This window comes from Carettochelys insculpta, chromosome 6 (assembly GCF_033958435.1).
Source record: "Carettochelys insculpta isolate YL-2023 chromosome 6, ASM3395843v1, whole genome shotgun sequence".
Classification (NCBI taxonomy): domain Eukaryota; kingdom Metazoa; phylum Chordata; order Testudines; family Carettochelyidae; genus Carettochelys; species Carettochelys insculpta.
The window spans coordinates 13,356,881-13,378,989 of record NC_134142.1 but is presented as its reverse complement, the minus strand read 5'-3'; the positions used below and the strand labels follow the sequence as shown (position 1 = coordinate 13,378,989).

Genomic DNA, 22,109 nt, shown 5'->3' with positions numbered 1-22,109 from the left:
TTTGCAGTTAAGCCGCATCCTATGACAGTTTGGCCCAAGCCTTGGTCGGTGCAGTGCTCTGCAGTGCAGCCCATGCTAGAGAGGGTAAGCGACTTGCACAAAGCCACCCCGTGAGTCAGGGTTTGAATGTGTGAGGCTCTGGTGCTTGGTCCTACGCTCTCAGTACAAGACCGCACAGCCTCCCCTAAACCACACAGGCCTCTCACGACGCTCTCATACAAATATAAACCAGGAGTAACAGTTCTGTAGTCAATGGAATTGAGTCAGCGTAGCGGTGTTTTGGAGTAGGCTGCTATTTTACAATGGACAGGGTGACCACCCAGCCCATTTTCCCCAGGACAGTCCCTTATTTAAGCTGACTCACAGGCATCCCTCCTTTTTAAAGAAAATAGGTAAGTTGTCCCATACTTTGCAGGGCTCCTGCTCCCCAGTACCCCAATGTCTGAAGGCAGCAGCCTTCACTGCCAGGGAGTTCCTCCGCTGGGCAGCTGCCTCTTTCTCTGGTGCCCCACAGAGGCAGCCCCCTCATTCCCTGGTGCCCCTCACTGGGAGGTTGTGGTGCCCGCACCCTCGATGCCCCACACTTAGGCATCCAGGATGAAAGGGGCATCTGCCCCCATCGCTGAGGAGCCCTGACATGGACCAGCACCCCCCCATCGCTGGAGGCCAGGGTCCCGCATTTACCAAAGGGCAATGTGGTCACCCTAGTAATGTTGCTTGCAAGCGTACACGAGAAAACAATTACCCTATGTGCAAGAAATGGCCTGTGTTTGAATGGCCTGCCTGAAACTGCAAAGTAAGAGTCCTGGTTTCCACCAGTCGTCACTTTCCCTTTCCTTTTAAAGCAGAACAATGCAACTCATTGGGCCTCATTCTCCCCCAGTGTGCATAGACAGGGCCAGAGCCTCATAGATGCCAAGGCCAGGAAGGCCCTAAAGGGCTGCGGCCTTTCCACAAGACAATGGCACCCAGCCAGAAAGGAGCAGCCCACACTGCACATGAGCACGGACACCACAGCTGGCTTGGGGAGGAAAAAGCCCAGGCTGCTGCACTCTCCCAGTGCTGATTCCAGGGATCATGTGAGTCCATTTACTTTCACCACAGCAGGCCAGGTGCTGTAGCACGTCTGAGAAAAGGAGACTGTATGATATCCAATATGAAGCAGGCTGCTGATCAAACTCTGAGACAAAGCTCCCAGCACAGAGACATGGATTAATGAGCGGGATAGATTAGGATTATCGGCTGCCTGGATTCCTCTAAAGACAGCTGGTAGGCATTGGACATAGGAGAAAGTATTCGGGTGTGATACATTTTACATGCTAAATGCTACTTTAAACCCTTCCTTTCTCCTTGGTTTTTAATGGTGTAAAGCCATGCGCTGGTTTCCTGTGACCTTACAACAAAGTTCTGTAAGAAACAGCTGGAACGTTAATCACCATTTCACATACCAGTGCAGCTGGAGTTTGACAAAGCATCAGGTCGCACAATCTCTACAGCGGGAAGCACTGAGCTTGAAATGGAACAGCCACCCCATATTGGCCAAGACCGAAGTCATGCGTGGGCGACCACACCAAAAGGAAGCTACAATGACTGAAAATTAATGGTGAACTGGACAGAGGTGTTCTGGGTTACACATCACCAGTGTACAGAGTTGTGCTTAACAGATGCAATTTCCACTGTTAGACTAGCTTGATACTAACATTTTAAATACAGGTGCTTCTTTTGAGCGAGAATACTAGAAAACTGAGGAAATGGTGAAAATCCAGTAACCCTGATGGAAAGCATGCAGAAAGAATGACATCATGATGGCGAACGCCGACTGTCTCTCTCATAACTGCCACTGATAAAGTAACTAGAGTTTCTAAAAATCATAGAGAACTATTTAAAATAAACTATATTGTAATTTGGTGTCATTCCATATTAGTCCTCATTCATACAGTGACCAATGACCTAAATAGTGATTGTTGCCTAGATGCAACTATCATTCATTTGCTGTGCGCAACCAAACTACATTTCCAACAAGCAATGAATAAATGTGGTGCTCTTAAAAAAGAAGTTTCCCGAAGTGGAAAACAATTGTGAGAAAAATTGAATGGGAGAAAGAACGTAAATGATGATTGGGAATTGTTGAAGAATGCTTTTTTTATATCCCCAAAACCACATACCACCACAATTTGGAAAGAAAGCTTCTTTAGGTAATAAACAACCTGATTTAGTCAGAGAGATGAAAGTAGCAATGCAAAATTTAAAAATATGTATCTTATACAGCAAACCAAAAAACGTGCAACAATTTTTGCAACAGTGAGCACAAACTGGCATTTAGGAGCTGCAGACAAATGATAAGGGAAGCTAAATGTATACATGAAACATCTATGGGCAGTAGCTGTTAAGGAAAGTAAGAAGGGATTCTTTAAATATGTGAGTAAGCAACAGAATCCTAGCAATGGTGTAGGCCTTTGTGACATAAGGATGGTAAAACTAAGGATGGTAATCCCTTCTTACTTTCCTTAACACCTTACTTCTTTCTTACTTCTTTTCATGAAGTAGAAAAAGGCAGAACTATTCAATAAGTCTTGATTCAGACATTCCCCTCATCACCTAGCCTGGCCAGAGGTGTCATGGATAAAAGTCAGTGCCCCTCCCTGGCACTTACTGGATACACAGGTTCCCTGCCGCACCAAAACATTCCGATTTCTGAGCGCTTCTCTCCTATCTTCAGCATTGGAAAGTGAAGCAGCAGCATTTCAACATCTACTGTCTAGGAGGCAGGATGGGTCTTGGCTGGAGAAACAGGAACACAGTACTACAGTTAGCGAGCTCCAGGAGTGAGCACATGCTGAAGGATGTATGAAGCTTGTCTGCTTTTCTTTGGTGAATTCAGTCATTAATGTTCTTAAACTTCATCCCCATGCCCCCAGAGAAACCATGCTAGAGCAGGAAGGAGCAGGCAGGCACGGCACTGTGTGCAGGTTTTCCATGAAAATCTACTTCTGCTACCATTTCGATGGCAGGAAATCCTTTGTTTACCACAAAGGAAGCACATCTATGGTTTTGGCCTCCCTAGCTTTCTTCCACATGAGATCAGAGATGAACACACAATGCTGTTGCTCAGGCAACTGCACTAGAAACAAAAAATAATTGCTGAGGACATAAAACCAGAGCGTAGCCAGGTTCTGCTGCGGCAGTCCTGGTGCATGCGAGAGCACTTACCCTCGTGGCTCAAGAACAAAGTATTTCAAAGTAACGCTTAGTGCTCTTCAGGCTCTCACTAAAGAAAGGTACACAGCATTAGCCTCATGGTGAAACAAGGGAACAGGGAATTACGGGCTGGAGCCTGTAGGAATTAGGATGAGTCAAGTAACTTGAACAAGTGTAACTCACATGCCAACTGAGTGTGGTTCACTGTCCCATCTAGTGGCACCTAGGCCACTTAGAGTGAAACAATTAGTCTCCTCTACAGTAGTAGATGATCCCGTTGGTTCTTATCTCAAACTGTAGAGCCTCCTGCACTAAATGCCAGGAGCCCCAGGTTCGGTTGAGCCATATGAAGAGGGCGGACACTGCAGCTCCAACCCAGCCTTAGAAAAAGAAGTCAAACAACATCACTGCAGCATGACTCCCTGTGACATATGAGAAAGGGGCAGCTGTATTTAGACCCTGACTCAGAAAAGCACATTAGAATACTTAAGCACAAGGAAGCCAGCATGGCCTAGCTTTACTGGATAGGCCATGCACTCAGGAGACCTGGGTTCTAGGCCCACCTGATCTGAGAGGCAAGTCATCTGAGTAGCTCTGTGTCTCGTCTCATGTTCCCCCTCTGTAAAAGGTGGGTGGTGGTACTATTCTCCCTTGTTAAGTGCTTGGAAAAATCCAGCTGTTCATTGTGTTCTCAACTGTGGGCAAATGCTGCCCTGAAACCAGGCTGGGGTGGTTAATATTCCCTAAGTCTGAGGGAAGTAAATAATTGATCTGATGTATTATAAGCACTAATAACGGCACTAACCACTGTGCTGCAATAGGGACTTTGCTATGTCTCCCCACCACCCCCAAGAAACATGCTATAGAACCAAGTTTTGCACAGGTTGTTAGCTCCCTTTCTAGCCCTGAAGCAGATGGTGACACACCACTTCAGTGTAACACACAGCCTTGTCCCTTCACTGGGCCTAGAGCTCACCTCTCACTTTGAATGCTTACTGAGAATTTTCCTCAACCCAACGAAAGCCCCAACGCAGGCAGATGAGGACAAAGAGAAATCCAGTCTGGGCCCTGGCTTGTAACCAAACAACCCAGAGACAGAGAAGGGATCAGTTCCACAATGAGCACCTGTGAACAAGTCTGCGTCACAAGGACTTTCATCCGTTCCCTCCTTCTCCATACTGGTCACCCCACTTCTGCAGGGCTGTTTGGGAGCAGGGGGCAAACCTTGTCACAGCAAGGCAGGAAGAGATTAAAGGCCCCTTTTGGGGCTGCCACCTGACGCCAGCTGCATTCCACAGCAGGGGCTGGCAGGACTGTTCTGTAATCCCAGGCAGGCCTGCAGGTGGCTAACCTGTCTCACTGAGCTTGGTAGAGGAATCAGATCCTAGGCTGGGGCTGCCCGGCCTAAGGACTATATCTTTGAGCCGGAGCCGCACTGAGGCAAGCCAGGGCCCAAGCAGGTCTATATGTTTCTTCACTTCTACCCCTAGCACCATGGCTTCATTTCCATCCCTGAGAGGCCAAGATGAAAGCAGCCTCTTGGCCTCTAGCCCCACTTTCAGAGCACTCCCCCACAAAAAATTGCCCCAGCTGCTGCTGTAGAGCTACTCATGCAGCCACTGGTTACAGTCAGTTTGCACAGTCACACTTTCCTTCACAGGCACCGGAGCCAGAGATTTCCTTACTTTTACTTTTTAAGTGTGAGCTCCTGACAGTCACATGAAACCAGGTGCTGCTCCTCACTGCCCCCCAGGAATACAAGTCTACACACCCTGTACCTAACCTCAGACCTGCCAGCCTGGAGCACATGGGAAAGTCACCCACTTCCACAAACTACAGCTGGCTAAATAAAAATTGGTCCATTGAAGGGAGGAAGGAGCGGCTTATGGGACAGGTTGCCTGCTGCCCAGCACATTGATTTCCCCAGCAACAGGGTTTGGCTGTTCACATAGTTAAAACCTGTATTATCTTGCTCTTATCTGGTGAGGCAGACCACCAGGTCTCATTTCGCTAAGGCTGGGTTCTGGGTACTCACAGCCTGAAGTACAACATGCAGATCTCCCCAGCCTCAGCACAGGGGCAATAAAGCAGAGGCTGATTTCTCTTGCCACCTGCAGTCCCAAGTGGCCTTGTCACAACAGCCTGTTTTCAGCCAGGGGAGGTCTGGGAGCAGTGGCAGCAGCTGAGCAGAATGTTCCAAGGCCCTTCTGCCTATGCAGGGCCATCTAGGCAGAACTGTCCCTAGGCAGACGCAGAGTATGCCAGCTGTACAGGGCACCACTTTGCCCACCTATGCTGCACCTGTGTATATCTAGCACAGCTGGAGGACAATGCTGCCTCAAGCAGCCCCAACCCTCTAGCCTCCAAATCCACCATCTCTCAGCCATCTGCTCCACCTCTTAGCCCCAGCAGACAAATCCCTTCCACTCCATCTCCCAGCCGCTGAATCCCCTAGTCCCTGAACCCCTGCTCTGACTGCACCTCCATCCCCAGCTCCAGTGGCCCAACGTCCTGGCACCCTGCTCTCTCTCTCTCTCTCAACCTGCAGCTCTGGTGGGAGGCACTGATTCTCCTTCCACACAGCCTCTCTGCCCCCAAGCCCCTGAGCACAGTGCTCCTGCCATCCTGAAGAGACATGGCCCTGCTCACCAGCTGGGGAGGGGGTGCAGGTACTCAGACTGCCTAGGGTACCTGGGGACATAAGGATGGTGCTGCATTTAGGGAAGTGGACTTGGCTATGCTCCTGGCCCTGTTCCAAACAGGATCACTCTGCCCCTTTGCCCCCCTCCAAGCTGGCCTCTGCTGCTGAGTGGCTGTTAGCAGGCTGGAAACCTTGGCCAGTCACCTGCTAGAGCATGGAGCCGCTCCGGGCACACCCTTAGGCCCAGGTGATTATTGAAGAAGCCACTCAGACGACATTCAGCCTTATGTCTGCACTCCAGAGATGGGGGGAGAGGGTGGTTCCTGGGTCCTCTCACCTCCCATCACCCACCCAGCCAGGGAGCAGTTTGCCCAAAGTAGGTATCAGTTGGCTGCCTGAGAAAAGGAAATGAGAAGTTTATGGAGGATACATCCACCGATGGCTATTGGCCCTAGTGGTCAGGGATCAGGCACCAGGCATCCCTAAACCTCTGACTGCTGGAAGCTGGGACTGGATGACTGGTGATGACTTACTCTGCTCTGTGCATTTCCTCCAAAGCATCTGCTGCTGTTGGAAGACAGGCTATCAGGCCAGATGGACCAGTGGCCTGGCCAGTCTTACATTCTGGGATTTCTGAAGACAAAAGCACTGGGAGCAGCAGGTGGGCTTCATGGCAGGTGCCGCAGCTCCTTGTTCTGCTCGGCTGCCATCTGTACCCAGCCAGCAACAACTCTTCAGTATGCAAAGCCCCATCTCCTTCATGACAGCAGAGCCAAGGGCAGCTGCAGTGAGACGCTGTTCCTTGGACCCAAGTGCAAGGAGACTCCAGCAACCACAGGGGACCGCTTCAAAGGTGAGGGAGGAGGAGAATGAAAGGAGTGTGCCTGAAACCAAAATAACCTTTTCCATTCATGGTCACAGCTCGCATTAGTAAACGAGCACAGCACCGACTGCTGGCAATGAACTCACCACTGGCTTCATTTGACGGATACAGCAATCCCTCTTGAGAATCCCACCCCACAAATCTCTTCTATGCTAAAGGCTGATGGTGGGGGTGGGACACAAACAGGCTGCCCTGCTGGGACATGTGAAACTGGTCTCTGCAAGCTGGCACCTGGGTCTCTTTCTAACAGCGTGAAATTCTGCCCTGCGCAGAGCAGCAGCACATGGCTAATGCCCATGTCAGTGTACAAAACTGGGCTGGAGAGCAGCAGATGCACAATGCTGGCTCTGCCCCCAGGAGAACTGCACCCGGAGATGGCAATCGGCGGCTGAGGCGCCTTTCCATCATGCAAGGGCATGAGACAAACTGTTTCTCAGCCCCATCCCTCATTTAGCTGTTCCCAGCTCTAGCAGCCATTCTCCCCTGTCACTACCTACCCATGTCTATGCTGTTCCCCTGCACACTTCCATCCACCTTCTCATCTCCCTGCCCTACCACAATCTGACCACACTCATTGCCTTCCCTCTCCCACCATCTCTCAAACACACACTGCTCCGCAGCCAAGACTACAACTCTCCCTACTCACTTTTCTGCTCTGCAGTGCCTTCTCCACCATGGGCTCCATCCCCAACTTCTACAGACTTCCTGAGCCACCTGGGGCAAGTCACTGACAGCAAAAAGGCTTACCTGACTCAACAACCTGAGTCCTGCCAGCTTTCCGTGGCACTTAGATGTCTGAGTCAATTTAAATGCTTTTGGAAAGTTCTGATGTGAAATCTTTTGTTCTCGTCTTTGCTCCCAGGCGGAGCGATTGTTACAGTGATTATCCATCTGGGATTGATTTAGCAGGTCTAGTGAAGACCCACTAAACTGACTGCTGATTGCTCAGATATTGACTCCAGTACTCCACCAGAATGAGAAGGGGCTTCAACATCAACCCAGCACAGTGCGGGCCCCACAGTAAGTAGATCAAGCTATGCTGACTTCACTCAAATTGTATAGCTTAGATCAGCTCATGCCCATAATGCAGACCTGCCCTCAGGTGACTGGAAAGAGTAATTCCTTCCCTTACAGGGGCATTGCCAGGGTGAAGGTGTGACTAGTTGTAAGGTGCTCAGCATACAGACCAGACAAACACCCAGGTCATGACTTCAGGCTTACACCAATAACAGCCAGACTAGAATCTGGCTCTTCAACACATTTAAAAAACAAATACTATTTTTGTTGTATCTGCCGTACCAGTCAGCAGCCTACTTGCAACTATCCAAAACTGGTGCTGTCACTTTCTTCCGAGGAGACACCGGAGTGGCTGCTCTCCCAAGAGGCTTGAAAAATAACTCGTGGGCTCTGTGGATGTACACTCAATGCAATTCTTTTGCTTTATTGCATATTGCCATCTTAAAAATATGTACAGTCTCATAACACAGCATTTCCTGGCAGCTAAACGACTAACATTCTTGCATCTAAACTGGTCCACTACTAAGCTAAGAAGGTCCATGACATATACTTCAGTTTACAGGTAGGTTTCTTCCCTTTTTGGCATTATTAAAAAAAAAAAAAAAAAAAAAAAAAAAATCTATAAAATACACACCCAAGAGAGAAAAAAAGTGGCTACTGACACAAGCACCTGTTTAAAAAGTAGTTTTCAGCAACGGCACGTGGAATTAGCTGCACACAGCCTTTTGTGTGGAAAGGAAACAAAATGGCAAATGCAGCCTGTCCACCAGGCTGATGGAAAGGAAGAACGTTTTGGAAAGGCAACTAAGCCTTTGAGTCTCCACTGGAATCCCATAGGGTGAAGCCTGTGAGCTCTGCGTGGCTATTGTGGGCTAGGGAAGCAGGATCCCAATGCAAGACTGGAGGCCTACGCCTTCTCAAAATTCAGAAATGGGTTATTCTAGCTGAACAATTAACAGACAATTCCTCAGATCGTCAGACACGAGACTCCCCTGCCCACCCAAAGAGAGTCCACTGCCTACTTTGTGTCAGCCCAAATTTCTTAATCCATAAATAAAAATATAAATAGAGGCACTTTAGTTAAGGAACAAGAATCACCAGTAACTTTTCCCCTTCTTAAACAAAGTGCTTCATTCCCAATCTTTGAAAATTTGCAAGTTTTGCAGTTGCTTTGCTCGGAGATGCAGGACTTCACTGAGCCGTAACTTGGTGTTTATTACTGCTTTATAAGCTTTTTTTTTTTTTTTTTTTATACTTACAGTGTGAACGTTGCAATGAGGTCAGACGTAAGACCATAACTCTTGACAACTCTTTTTAGAGTGACACTTCACAGCTTTCAGAGAGCACAGAGACCCCAAGGCTCTAAGTGCTAAGAACCATATTTTTATACAAGTTAGTTTAAACAGCCCATTTACTATACAGTACATATAGGAAAAATGACATCCCAATCCTGCTGATAACCACCGTTACATGGAAAAACAAAACGAAAACCTTATTTTGAATAGTGTTAATAGCTAGTGCAATGGGGACAAACTAATCTCTCCACAGGAAAAGGAACAAAAAACAAAAGATCACAAGAATATTGATGGTATAAAAGTTTTTTTTTTTTTTTAAATGACCACAAATAAATAAAAACAAAAAGTAACAGTCTTCTATATATTCTGTATAATTTAAGAATATTAAGTGTTACTATGTTAATGGCATTTACTTTTTATTTTCCAATTTTTAATTTTTTTTTTAAATGTATTTATTACTTGTTACTATTTTACTCCCTGAGAGCACTGGGGTTTTTTGGACTGACATTTTACAGGTAGTTTTGCTTACAACTTTTAATGACACTATAAACAGCAAATGACTTGAAAAAGTATGTTAAGAGACATATTTCTTGGCATCACTGTTGCTGCACATGTTCGGTAAAAACAAGGGGCCTGGTTCAAAGCCCACTGAAGTCAATGAGGGCTTGTCCATCGACACAATGGGTCCTGGATCAAGTCCTTTGTGCATTGGTTTAAATGATCTTCAGTTCTGACCCACGGTTAGGCTACATCTACGCTAGAAAAGCCACTACAGTATAACAGCAGGGCTGCATCACTGCAATGTAGACACCCTCTCTGACTGTCATTACGGTAGGCAGTCTGTCGCCTCAAGAGGAGGTTGCTATATCAGTGGAAGAATTCTAATGCACTAGGGGTTAGGGCGGTGTAACTACACCGCTCAGCACATTTTTCATACCTCTAAGTGACACAGTTTGGTTGATTTAACAATTTTACTGCAGACCTGGCCTTAGAGGATACAGTTTGTCCCACTGAATAAAAAACAGAAGAAAAAAAAGTTACAATGCAAGAAGTTTATGTTCTGTGTCTCATTAGAGACCCTCCCGCCCTCCTCCCATTCGTCTAGGGCAAGAAAAAGTTGAGAAAGTAGAACGATGGTTATGTATTGTTGTAGCAATAAGCACGCGGTGGTGACCTGTCTTCTGCAAGAGCATGGGTTGCAGTAAGAGCACAGTAGTGCTTCCCAAAAATAACTGAAAAGGGATTATCAAGAGAATGTCCAGTACAAAATGCATTGGAATTTGCACAAGGGCACAGGTGTTCAAATCCTTAATAAAATAGAAGGTTTCCACCTGATTTTTTTTTTAAAAGCACACTTCAGACCGTGTGCAAGGCGCTCCCAATGGACTGTATTCTCACACCACCCCTACGGGCTTCCAGGCTGATCATCTGGTCTGTGATGATGCTGCGGCACCAGTGGTTCAGACAGCGTCGCTGTTTTTGTTTCTCTCTCTGTTCTCTGACACCAGTTACCCCGAGAGAAAGGACTCCACAGGGAGATCAAGTAGAAAATATTTCTCAATGCTTTTGTAGACTACAAGGAATGTTTTCGTCATCTCTTTCTCAGTAGACCCGATGTTGTGCTTATGCACCAGAAGAACTATTTTTTGAATAATGTGGTGGAAGGAAAGGAAATGGAAGTTGCACTCAGTGACAAGTGTCTATATATGCGTTTGCGCGGCACACATATATACACCATTGTCTGACAGACACACATGTATTCGCCATACACACCAACAGCCAGACCTTTTTATATATACACACGCACACAACACACACATGCACGCACACACACGAAGAGTGTGCCACCTTTTCAGTTCGAATTACAAGGCAGTATAATGAAAAATCCTAGCCACTTCCAAGAGACTGCTAATACCAGTTTTTTCAAATGTTTACAAAACAGAAGGGTCAGAAGTTGAGTTTGGTGATTGGCCTCTCACGGCTGCTGTCCGTCAGCTGGTTGGTGATGCGCTTGCGGTTCCGTTTCAGTTTTGAAAGGTCTTTGTCAAAGACTTCGCCTGACCGTAAAGCTGAAACAAGATCATCAAACTCCCCTCCTTCCTCGCTGTTTTCTTTAGCCTTTCTGGCTTTGCGTTCCCTCTCGCGCTGTTCTTTCAGCTAAAGAGAAACCAAGAAAAAAAAATCATCCATCTCTTTTTCTGCAGCACAGTGACCTGCCTACTGAGATGGTCACCTGTCCATAGGGAACTGCACCCACCAGGACTCTCATAATATGACTCTGAAAAAGATTAAGTGGCTGTGGTGGATAACGAACCGAACATGAGCTCCCACTGTTTCCTCATAGGCTTCAGAGGTAGCCGTGTTATTCTATTTAGCAAAGCAACAGCAAGTCCACTGGCATCTTAGAGCCCAACAATTTTATTATGGCGAAAACTTATGCCAAAATAAAATCAGTCTTGAAGGCGCTATCAGACTCCTTGTTGGTTTTACTTCTTAGTGTATGTGCAACGTGCCTCAGGTGGCATGTGACCAGGGTTCATCACCAAACTTGGTTTGACTGGATCATTAGCGTCCCTGGCTGGGTGCTCATGGGGAGCATGACAAATGCTGAGCTATACTCCCCAGCTCCCAAAGAGCACATGAGATCCTGAGAGGCATGAACAGGGAAATCATCAGAAGGAAGAGATGGTTACCTCTGTACTGGGCACTGGTGCAACTGCTGCTGGAATCGTGTCCCCCCCTCTAGTGCCCACAATTCAAGGATTGATACGTTGGAGAGGGCTCAGACAAGAGCCACACGAATGATTCAAGGAACAGAAAACATGCCTTATGGTGACAGACTCAAGAGTTCAATCTATTTAGCTCAAGAAAGAGAAGGCTACAGGGAGACTTGGTTACAGTCTAAGTAACAAGGAGGACAAATATTTAACAACAGGTTCTTCATTCTAGCAGAGAAAAGTTTAACGCAATCCCATGCCAGAAAGTTGGAGTTAGATTCATACAGGAAATAAGGCACAACGTTTTAACAGTGAGCACAAGGTACTATTGAACAATTTACTGAGGGTTATGATGGATTCTCCATTACTGACAATTTTTAAATCAAGCCTAGAAGTTTCTTCCTAAAATATCTGCTCTAGGATTTATTGCTGTAAAGTCTATGGCCAGAATGACAGAGGGTCAGACCAGATGATCACAATGGCCCCGTCTAGTCTTGGAATCCATGGAACACCTGGCTTAATGCATGACTTCACTTCTGCCCACACTCAGACACTTTCCATAATTAAAATAGTTGTGCCTGGTCAGAAGTCACTTGGGACTATATTGGATTGAATCCTATGGTTGCCTTAAAGCCACAGGCCCCTTCCAACTCTACTTCCTGGAGCAAAATTGATTATGCTTTGAAGAGAAACAATAGTCTCTATTATATGTCCTACAGTTGCACCTAAAGGACCCAACTGAGATGGAGACACCATTGTACTGTGAGCTGCAATTCACAAAGGTGGTGAGACTCCCAGCTCAATAAAGCTAGTCATCTAAACAGACGAGGATTGTAGACATTGACCTGAAGACCTCACAATTTAAACAGAGAACACACCTGGGGTGGGAGAAATCAAGTCTGTCTTATCCTGATTTTATGGCTTGGAAACAGACTCGGAGACAAAGTGACTTGTCCAAGCTCACAGGAAGTCCCATGCAAAGCTGGATAGGCTGAGACAAGGTCTTTTCCATGCTAGTTCAGTGCCCTAACCACAAGATCATTCTCTCTCTCAAGGGGAAGAGAGACACCTAGGGGATCAAGGCGGGATTTCCAAAATCTCTCAACATAGGCTTAAACTGTTCCCATTGAGCCACTACACGTCAACGGCAGCAGAATTGCATCAAGATGCAAAGGTCCCAAAGCTCCTCACCACACTAGCCCCAAGGACTAAACTGAATCCTACACTTTCAATCATGTGACAATGGGACAGCCATCGGCTCAGTTCCTCCTCTCTCTGTGCTGGCTGGAAGGGCTACTGCCCCTTCTCCTAGGCATCTTGGTGTTCAGTTGACTGAATTGCCTGAAAAGAGTTAAACCCAGGGAGAGCAGGTCGGGCACATTTCCAGGAAGTGTTGGCAGGGAGTCAGGTGAGCCAGAGTGTGGGATTTTTTTTTTTTAAACAAACAGTGATTTGCCTGCAGCAGTTCTTTGTGTAGCCAGAGGAGAGGTACAAAGATGGATTACATTTGAAACCAGGCATGGCATTTTTCAGTAACATCCACACCTAGAGCAGAATCCTGGAAGAGATACATGAGCAGAAAGGGGAAGTTTAGTCAGACAGGATCAAGTTGTTTTTTTTAAGCCATGGGTTTGGTTTGTGGGACTTCTCTGGCTGATGTATTCCCCATGTACACTAACTTTAAACTGAATCCCAGGGAAGCAATGCTCTGTGTTTTAGTCTACCTTTATTAGCTGCTCTGTAACACCGAGCAACCAAGTCTACTTATTAAACAAGTCTTTGTTTTGTTAATAAAATCACCTTTATAAGACTATGGTCTGATTCCTGTGTCCTTGAAGGCGGAAGGCTGTGTGCGCATGTGCCTAGGACTGAGGGGACAGCTATGACGAAATTGCGGTTTGTTTTCAAGTGCTCTCCTGAGGGAAGGTTCAGTGCTTGGAGTTATCCCCCAAGGAGACATCCCAAGTGTGTCTTCCTGGGTTCCCAAAGGAGTTTTTGCACTTGGGTTGTGACAGTAGGTCACCCAGGATCAGTGACTTGGGGGAGGTTTTTTTTTTTGAAAACAGAAGCCTTTGGTTGCAGGGTGAATTTCTTGCAGGCCCCGACCTTCTGCACTTGAAGTGACGGGGTGGGAGAAAAATCAGCCTCAACCCCTCGTCTAAAATCCTGAAGCACATATGGACACCGATTCAACTGTGTCTACAGAACAAGCACCAGAGATCAGGCTCTCCTCTAACCTGTGCCTCCAGACGTGCCCGACGCTCCTCCTCCTCCTTCCTTTTCCTCATGTTTTCATTCTCTTGCTTGGCCTCAGTCACAGCTTGAAGAAACTGATCAAAGATCCCAAAGAACTCATCTGGCTGCATTTTGCCTGCGTCTTCCCCAAAGTGCTTCACTGCCCTGGTAAACTAGGGAAAGAACAGGAGAAAGGAGTTACCCACTGAACCAATAAAATCTCTCACTGTAAACCATCTCTCTGACAGATAAAGAGAGTAATCCTTAAGATGGGATTTGATGAAGCATGGAATTAAGGGGAAAAATGCATTAACTATTAATTCCAGTCTCAGTTTAAAAAAATTCAGACTGTCTTCTGCTCATTAAGTGATGGCAGTTAAGGGAGGATTTTCCTTTGGGCTGTTCCTTTAAATGCCCTCATTTAAATCATGTAAGAAGTTTTACACTCCTGTTTCTGCTTAACATCCTTTATTACCTAACTTAGTTTTATTAAGTAAGCAGCAGTAAAAACAAGGAAGCACAATATTGTGGTGCTGAAGATCGAAGACATAAAACTAATAGTAGACACGGCAGGGGTAGGAAACTTGCACTTTTAACTTCTCTTTGAAGTATTTTTGGGGGTATTATTTATCATTGCCACATGGTTCAATATTGAAACCAAATGTGTTAGTGAAGCTTTTAAAAGGCATTTATTATTCTGATCAGAAATTACACCAGTTAAAGGAGTAGGGAGTTTGCAAGATCTATAGCCCCATTCATAGGCTATTAATGGTATTATAACAACACTGTATGTCAGGCTGATGTAAGACTTCCATTATAAACCCATGTCTAGGTGCCTTTAAAACTGACAAGTTTTCTTTTCAACTAAGTGCTTTGCTCTTATTTGCGGAAAGGGAAGGTGGGGCTTGAAAACACAAGAACAAAAACAACCATTTCTATTTACTTTTGTTTCTACTCTGCCATAGGTAAGAATAAAGATTACAGGCAACATTTTTGAAAGAGACTTGGGTATGTCTATACTGCCAAGAAGATCGATTTGGCCAGGGTCGATCTTCCCAAGTGTGATTTCACATGCCTAGTACAGATAAATGAAAATCACAGTAACTGGGGTCAGCAGTCAACCCCTATACTCCTCGAAATCATGAGACATAAGGGAAATCCACCGGAGTTTCCCGTCAACCTTCCCTTGAGCGGGAGGCCAGGTAAGTCGACTGCAGATAAGTCAATTCTAGCTATGCAACTGCCATAGCTAGAATGGCATATCCGCATTTCACTTAACTCCCTAGTGCAGACCAAGCCCAAGTTACTTAGTCTCATTGAAAGTCAGTGGGAGTTAGAATATGAAGGACCAGATTTTTAAAGACATTTAAGGGCCTAAAGAGAGACAGGTGCTTAGTGGAATTTTCCAAAGCACCCAGGTGACTAATTCCCACTGAAATCAATGATTGCTAGGCGATGCTTTTGCAAAATCCCATTAGACACCTATCTGCATCCTCTCCTTAATGTTCTAAGTCCCATCAACTTTCAATGAGACGTAGGGCCTATAGGGGCATGAATTGAAATGCACTTTTTTGTGCTGCACTGTATGTCCTCTCTGAAGGCACTGAGGCACCTACCTTGGGCTAACATAATCCTGTTAGAAAGGGGACAATGTTTTTACAACCCAGGCACCTCACACCTTTAATGTCCACCCAGGAAGGTACTGCATAGCATACTAGCGTGCACTGCAATTCACCCCACTTTGTCTGGACTGCAGGACCAAGGAGATGGTGTTAGGCACTTTCAGAAAGTGTTATCCTCATACCACCTGCAATATTCCAGAAGACTGGCCCAGCATCTCCAGAAATAACAGTCAAAACCCAAACCCAGGGCAGCCTTTTAAAAATGAGCCTCACGTTAACTGAGCAAGATGAGGGCCACAAGGTTGAAGCATTGGCTCAGCCATTTCAGAGCAGGCCTTGAGTGACACCGAGGATTGTCTCCCCTACAGCAGTGAGCCATCCGTCGTAGCATTGTTCCACTGAAACGCATCTCCTATCCATACATGTAAGCGTAGCGGATGATTGGCTGAAGATCAGCACTAAGCTAGCCTGATAGCTGGTACAGGTAAATGCCCACTGCAGCTCAGTCTGCTGTGTACCACCGTGGATGTGTCTCAGGAGGTCCGTGACAGTTGACGGCAGCCATCTTTGACTGCACCCCCAGGCAGAGAGCTGACGAGGTCTGCGGGCTGAGAATCTCACAACCCCACGAATCAGGAGTGGAGGTGGCTTTTCCATGGAGAGGGACAGGGCAGGTACAGTGGGGAAACACAGTCAGAGGACTGTGATGGTGGAGGGGGAGGGCTGAAGATCTGTGGTACTGGTGTAGCAGGGAAGATGCCTTCCAGGCATGGCCTCTGGTATTTATGTGCAGGTGGGGGAGGGGGCAAATCTGAGATGAAAAATCTTTGACAGCAGGTAGATGACAGTTCACACGAACTGGATATAGGTCAGCCCAGCAACGGGAGGCCTTATACCAGCCGCGTGCATCTGTGCTGACAGACGCAAAGTGAGTTGGTGGCCTGGGGCAGTGTTTGTCAACCAGGGTACATGCACCCTTAGGGGTACACAGATCTTCTAGGGGGTACATCAGCTCATCTAGATGTTTGCTTAGTTTTACAAACAGGCTACATAAAAAACACCAGTAAAGTCAGTACAGTCTAAAAGTTCATTCAGTGACTTGTTTCTACTGCTTCATATACCTTACACTGAAATGTAAGCACCATGTTTCTGTTACAATCCATTTGATAATAAGTGGTAGAAAGTCTGCAAGCTTTCCGAAGTAAGTCTTCTGTGATATTTTTGCTCGTTTTGTAAATAGTTTTTAAAGTGAGGTGTAACTTGGTGCACGCAAAACAAATCTGACTCCTGGAGTGAATACTGTAACTTGAAAAGGGATAGCTCAGTGGTTTGAGCACAGGCCTGCTAAACCCAGGGTTATAAGTTTGTTCCTTGAGTGGGCCATTTAGGGATGTGGGGCAAAATAGATTTTAAGAAAAGAGAATGGCGCTTGGTTCTGCCAAGAGGGCAGGGGACTGGACTTTGATGACCTCCCGAGGTCCCTTCCAGCTCTACGAGATGTGTTTGTATGGCACTTGTTTCAAAACCTCAGATTACTTTAGGACTATGTTTCCCAATCAGTGGTAGGCATACCCATTGGGGTACACAAGAGAAATCTGGGGGTACTTTTTTCCCCAAGGGGTACTTTATGAAATAAAAAAACGGTTGAGAAACATTTGCCTAGGATAGATAAGCCCTCGTATTGTTTTTAGGGTAGGACTTGAGATAACCTTCAACCTTCATGGAGTTAGCCTTCTCTTTGTCAGGAGATGGTAGGGCCAGCCACACAGGTCCCACTGTAGAAGACTGAAGTTATGGTGGTATTATTTCACCCTGGGAGCTCTCAGGGAGTGGGTCCTTTCTATTTGCAATCGATTGCACGTATTGGGGTATGTACTAGTTGTGTTTTCTGCTCCTCAGTGTTAGATACAACATGACTGCTCACTATCCTCAGTCTACATATAGTCATCCCACCGTAGCATTCGTGACTTTGAAGTGCTCAAAATTAAGACGTTCTCTCCGTTCAAGTTCTTTAAAATCACCAGTGGATTTGAGAAAACTTTTTTTTTTGGCTAAAAATCTAAGTTTAATAGTTGCTCTATTGTCTCTACCCTTTGGGGTTGATCTAATGACCTATGATCACAACCTCAGAAGGTCCTTGAATGCAAATCTACTCCCCATTAAAATAATTCTCTACACAGTTCATGGGTTATAGTAGGGATCTTACCAGTTCTTTAGCTTCTGTCAGAAGATCCTCAACATCAGAGAAGCCAAAGCTGGCTAAGGTGATAAACTGGCTGACGACTGACACAAACTTGTCTCCAGGTTGAGACCCCTGCGATTTCTGGTATTCCAGTTCCTTAAAGAAACGAATTAAGCTTCAGTCAGTGTCAGTTGAAAAAGGGACATAGGACTGTGCGTATTTAACAAACCCCAAATGTACTGCATTTTAAACGCTTAACCAAAAAGGTTGCTCCATGAGCCTCGGAAAAGCCTGTTTCCCCAGGCAGCATAAGACAGGTCAGAGTTCAAGTATTTTACTTGAGGGTCTGACAGTTAATCCTACGACTGAGCTGAGTGATCACGGGCACAAAGATGTGACATGACATCAACACTGTTCTACCTCCTTCCTCTGTTCCTGGGAGACATACACCCTCTCTGCTCAGGGCACTGAGCACAGGTGAGGCCTGGTAAAACACACCCAGAGGTGGCAGGCCTCATTCCAGGGTTCCCTTGCTGCCATGGCAATAATTTGTTCTCTCCTCTTCTTATTCCACCCAGTTCCTTGAGGTGTGACTGTGCATCAACAGGTCAACTTTCCACTTTATTTCTCCTCTGAAACCAGCTATGTTGTTCTGAATTTGTCTGCCAAAGAAGTGGTGCTGGCAGAACCATAGCTTCCCAGATGAGCATTTTGTTGCCAGGTAGATAAGGACACACAGCATATGCGCTCAACATTTGCTTGTCTGTTTTCTAGTGGTTCCTCTTGACTATTCACATTAAGTAATGCTCCTGCTAATTTTTTTCCCATCCACGTGCAGAATAAATTTAGTTATTTGCACCAAAACATGTGCAGATGTGCACCATCAGTAGAGAAACACGCTGCCAACTCTGGTGCTAATCAGCTGGGCAGCATGAGAATCAATCCTGGGTAGCTGCTCAAGTACTCAGCTTACAGGGAACACTGATATGAAGCCCAACAAAAATTCCCCAAACCTGTGCAGAACTCACTTTGGTGTCACTATCGTTGAAGACAGCGCTGCGCAACACTTTAACGGGCACAAATATCTATCTAAGATGTTTTTTTTAATAGTTTCAATGTATGGTCAGGTCACCAAGCCATGAGTTGGCCTCTTTTCCTACATGGAATGGTTGAGTGCCACCCAACTACAGTAAACTGTCTTAAACAGCATTCTATCATCCAGAACTCTCACATAACTGGCCTTTTAATCAGAAGCAAATTTTACTTATGTTCTCCATAAGTAGAGGACAGTGAAAGTAAGTACAAACAAACACAACACACACAGTGTAAGTTTATGGTGCACATTACTACTGTTGTCAGTAAATAAAGTACTCTGCATACATTTCTGTTTCTTAATATCTAATCTTGGTTTTCTTTAGTGCTACGCATTGCTAGGTCGACCTCTCTATTACCCACAATATTTGAATATCCGGCAGCTTTCCAGTCCTCGGGCTGCAGGATATAAAAGAGTTTCCTGTATCAATATATCCCCTTCTTCTATGTGAATGGACAGGCCCACTGACAGGCAGGGGAAGGGACCAAAGAGGGCAGTGGTGGTGTCTGGAGCTAGCACTGCTGCATGGCTCTGAGTGGGGGATGAGAGAAGCCCAGCACTGCTGACTGTCCTGCCCTCCCAGCCCTACTTTCAGGGGTTGTGCAGCTGAGACTGCCCTCCCACCTGGCCCTGGGCCCCCGTTGACCGTCAGCCCCACTGTGCATGGAAGTGTCTTCCAGTCCACTTGTGTACTGCGTCCTTCCCCTGCCTCATGTCAGCTCAAGACAAAAGGAAAGGGAACTGTGGTCAGAGCCGTGGGCTCCACCGCAGGCAGGTTTAGAGTTGCAAGCTGAGTCCTTGCTTAGCACCTCTTCATGATTTTAGTCAACGCCAAACAACTGAAACCTTTCCCCAAATCCCTGTAAATCTGAGGCGCATGGCTGATTTACAGCCAGCGTACAGTAACTCCCATCCCAAAGCAGCCTTGGGAGAATAGACACACATGCAGGGCAGGAAGGAAAGAAACTGATCTCCAGGAAGTAAGATAAAAGCAGCTTTGCTAAGGGCTTCCTGTCCTCCTCCCCTAAGGATGGGTGCTATGAGGCTTGGAATCAGAACAGCCTGTCAAGCGGGTAGGTAATACTTACAGTTTCCACAGCTCTCAGTCCACTTCTCAATGTGCTTATTTCTTTCTCCAGCTCTGTCATGCTGTTGAAAATGGCAGCACTTTAGTTTTAAGCCTTTCCCAGTGAATTCCAGGACTCTTGATTGAGTCAGCTGTGTTTCCCCCATTTAAAATAGTCCCTCATGGTGTTTCCTGTCCTCAGATCAGCAACTTTCAGGTGGCAAGTTATGTTGACACACAGTGGCCATGGAGACAGACGAATGTGCAACTGGTTAGGGCTGTTTATTTTAAGCTATGCACACATGGTTATAAAAGGCACAGTCTCAAGTTAAAAATCCTGGACCAGATCTTGGTGTAGAACAACTGTGGAGCCTTGCATTTGCATGACGGGAGACAACCCTACCCATGACCCTTCAGGTAGTTATATAGCTTACCAAGTTCTTCTTCAGGGCAGAGTTAATCTCTCCCTGCTCAATGCCTCCCAATTTCCACATACAGCCACTGGGACTCAGGCAAATGATATTGGATCCACCATGTCCCAACACAGATTGCCATGGCTAAGTGGTGGGCTGAGAAAGGCTCAATAGGTCCAGCAGCCTGAGGACATCTCTAAAAGAGCTGTGGAGAGCTTTGGCTGCTTACCAGGGCAAAGACTTTGCTTCTCTGAGTGACTTGGGAAGGAGACAATAAATTAGGTCCTTCTCCCAAGCACAGTCCCTCAGTTTTCTAGCCTCAGGAATGTTTAGAGGAATGCCATAGGGGAACTCTTTCCAGTCAGTGTCTTTCCTCCCAGAGTGGCAAATCACCACTGTAGTCTCGCTGCAGAACAATACAGAGACCAGGGCGTGCAGGGAGCTGGTTGTAGGGTTAGGGGATTAACCTAATTTATACAAGGCCTTTCCACCCCAAACACTGCTCTGTTCCCATGAGAGCTCTCTAGCCATATTTAACACCTTGCCCAAGCACGATCTTGGTGCATTGATCTTGACTGATCTACCTGGTACATTGTTGTCATTCCTCTTTCTGCTGAGGAGTTAGAGATCTACATCTCCCTGAGTTATTAGTAACAGCTGAAAATCATTAAAACAATCTATTTTAAACATGAAAGCACTTGCCACCATTTATGACATTTTGCATGTCACTGGATCTAGACCTGCCTCAAAAAGGGCCCTTTGAAACTAAAAGAACCACAAACCATTATGACGAGGCTTTGTAAATTCCACACATACCCATTTCAGCCCAACCCTAGAATTTAGGATTAAATGAACACTGTCCCTTTTAATATATATCAAGATATCCTCAGTCACATGCAGCTCAGCCTCAGACATGCATGCACCTTGTACTTAGTAATACACGCCCAGGCCCCAAAGCAGCAAAACATACACATTTTGAAACACTGGATTTCCGTATGACTTAAAGAATGCGTTTAGGGGTTAACTGAACTAGAGCCTCCGCCTGGTTATAGAGAAATCCAATCCACTTACAACTGGTTTAAAAAAAAAAAGTGAGTAAATTCAATAAGCAATGGGCCACATTTTCAAAGAACGCAACTGATGCTACAAGGGTAGCACACTGGTTTAAATATGGCTTGGGTGAACAGCTTCACCCCTGGGATGCCCTAAAGTTGGCTGGTATGCAGAAAAAGCAGCACACTTACTAGTGCAGATGTGGTCATTGGATTCATATTAAAATATCTGACCCTCACCTGTGGCCCTATCTTTGTACTAAATGCATTCATTTTAAAATGGTGTCTACATTCATAAATGGAATACTCTGAATTAAATGCTTTTAAGTTCAGCGTAACCAGGCACTACAGCTCTGAGTGGCTGGCTCTCTTCTTAGGGCAGAGAAGAGATTTACATTTATTTTCTGTTATGTCACAGGTTTAAAACCTCTGCAGCTGACGTTTGCTTTGCCAACAGCCTTTTGCTTCTCTTTAAATCAGTGGTATCCCAAAGGAAGACACCGGATCACCATATATCTACCCCTCCCACCGCTGGCAGCCAGACACCCTGCCCTGATGACTCGCTGGAGCTGCTAAGCCCCGAGAGCTGGTGCGGTGGCTCAGGCCATGGCAGGATAGCTTCTTGGGCACCACATGGCAGTGGTGACTCATGAGCTGGGTGGCTGGCTCGGGGAGTGCACAGTGGGGTGGCTCCT

The 22,109-nt window shown here is 46.1% G+C and overlaps 1 protein-coding gene across 1 annotated transcript in view; it reads right to left on the bottom strand.

Moving 5' to 3' along the window:
• Positions 1 to 8,138: 8,138 nt before the first annotated feature.
• The window catches only part of DAAM1 (dishevelled associated activator of morphogenesis 1), a 184,721-nt gene continuing 170,750 nt past the window's right edge, over positions 8,139 to 22,109 (bottom strand). The window contains exons 22-25 of the mRNA XM_074996291.1: positions 19,972 to 20,032; positions 17,815 to 17,946; positions 13,989 to 14,159; positions 8,139 to 11,191 (exon numbers count right to left, since the gene is read on the bottom strand). Coding sequence (XP_074852392.1) covers positions 10,982 to 11,191; positions 13,989 to 14,159; positions 17,815 to 17,946; positions 19,972 to 20,032 — 574 coding nt within the window. The 3' untranslated portion in view covers positions 8,139 to 10,981. The remainder of the gene's footprint in view (positions 11,192 to 13,988; positions 14,160 to 17,814; positions 17,947 to 19,971; positions 20,033 to 22,109) is intronic.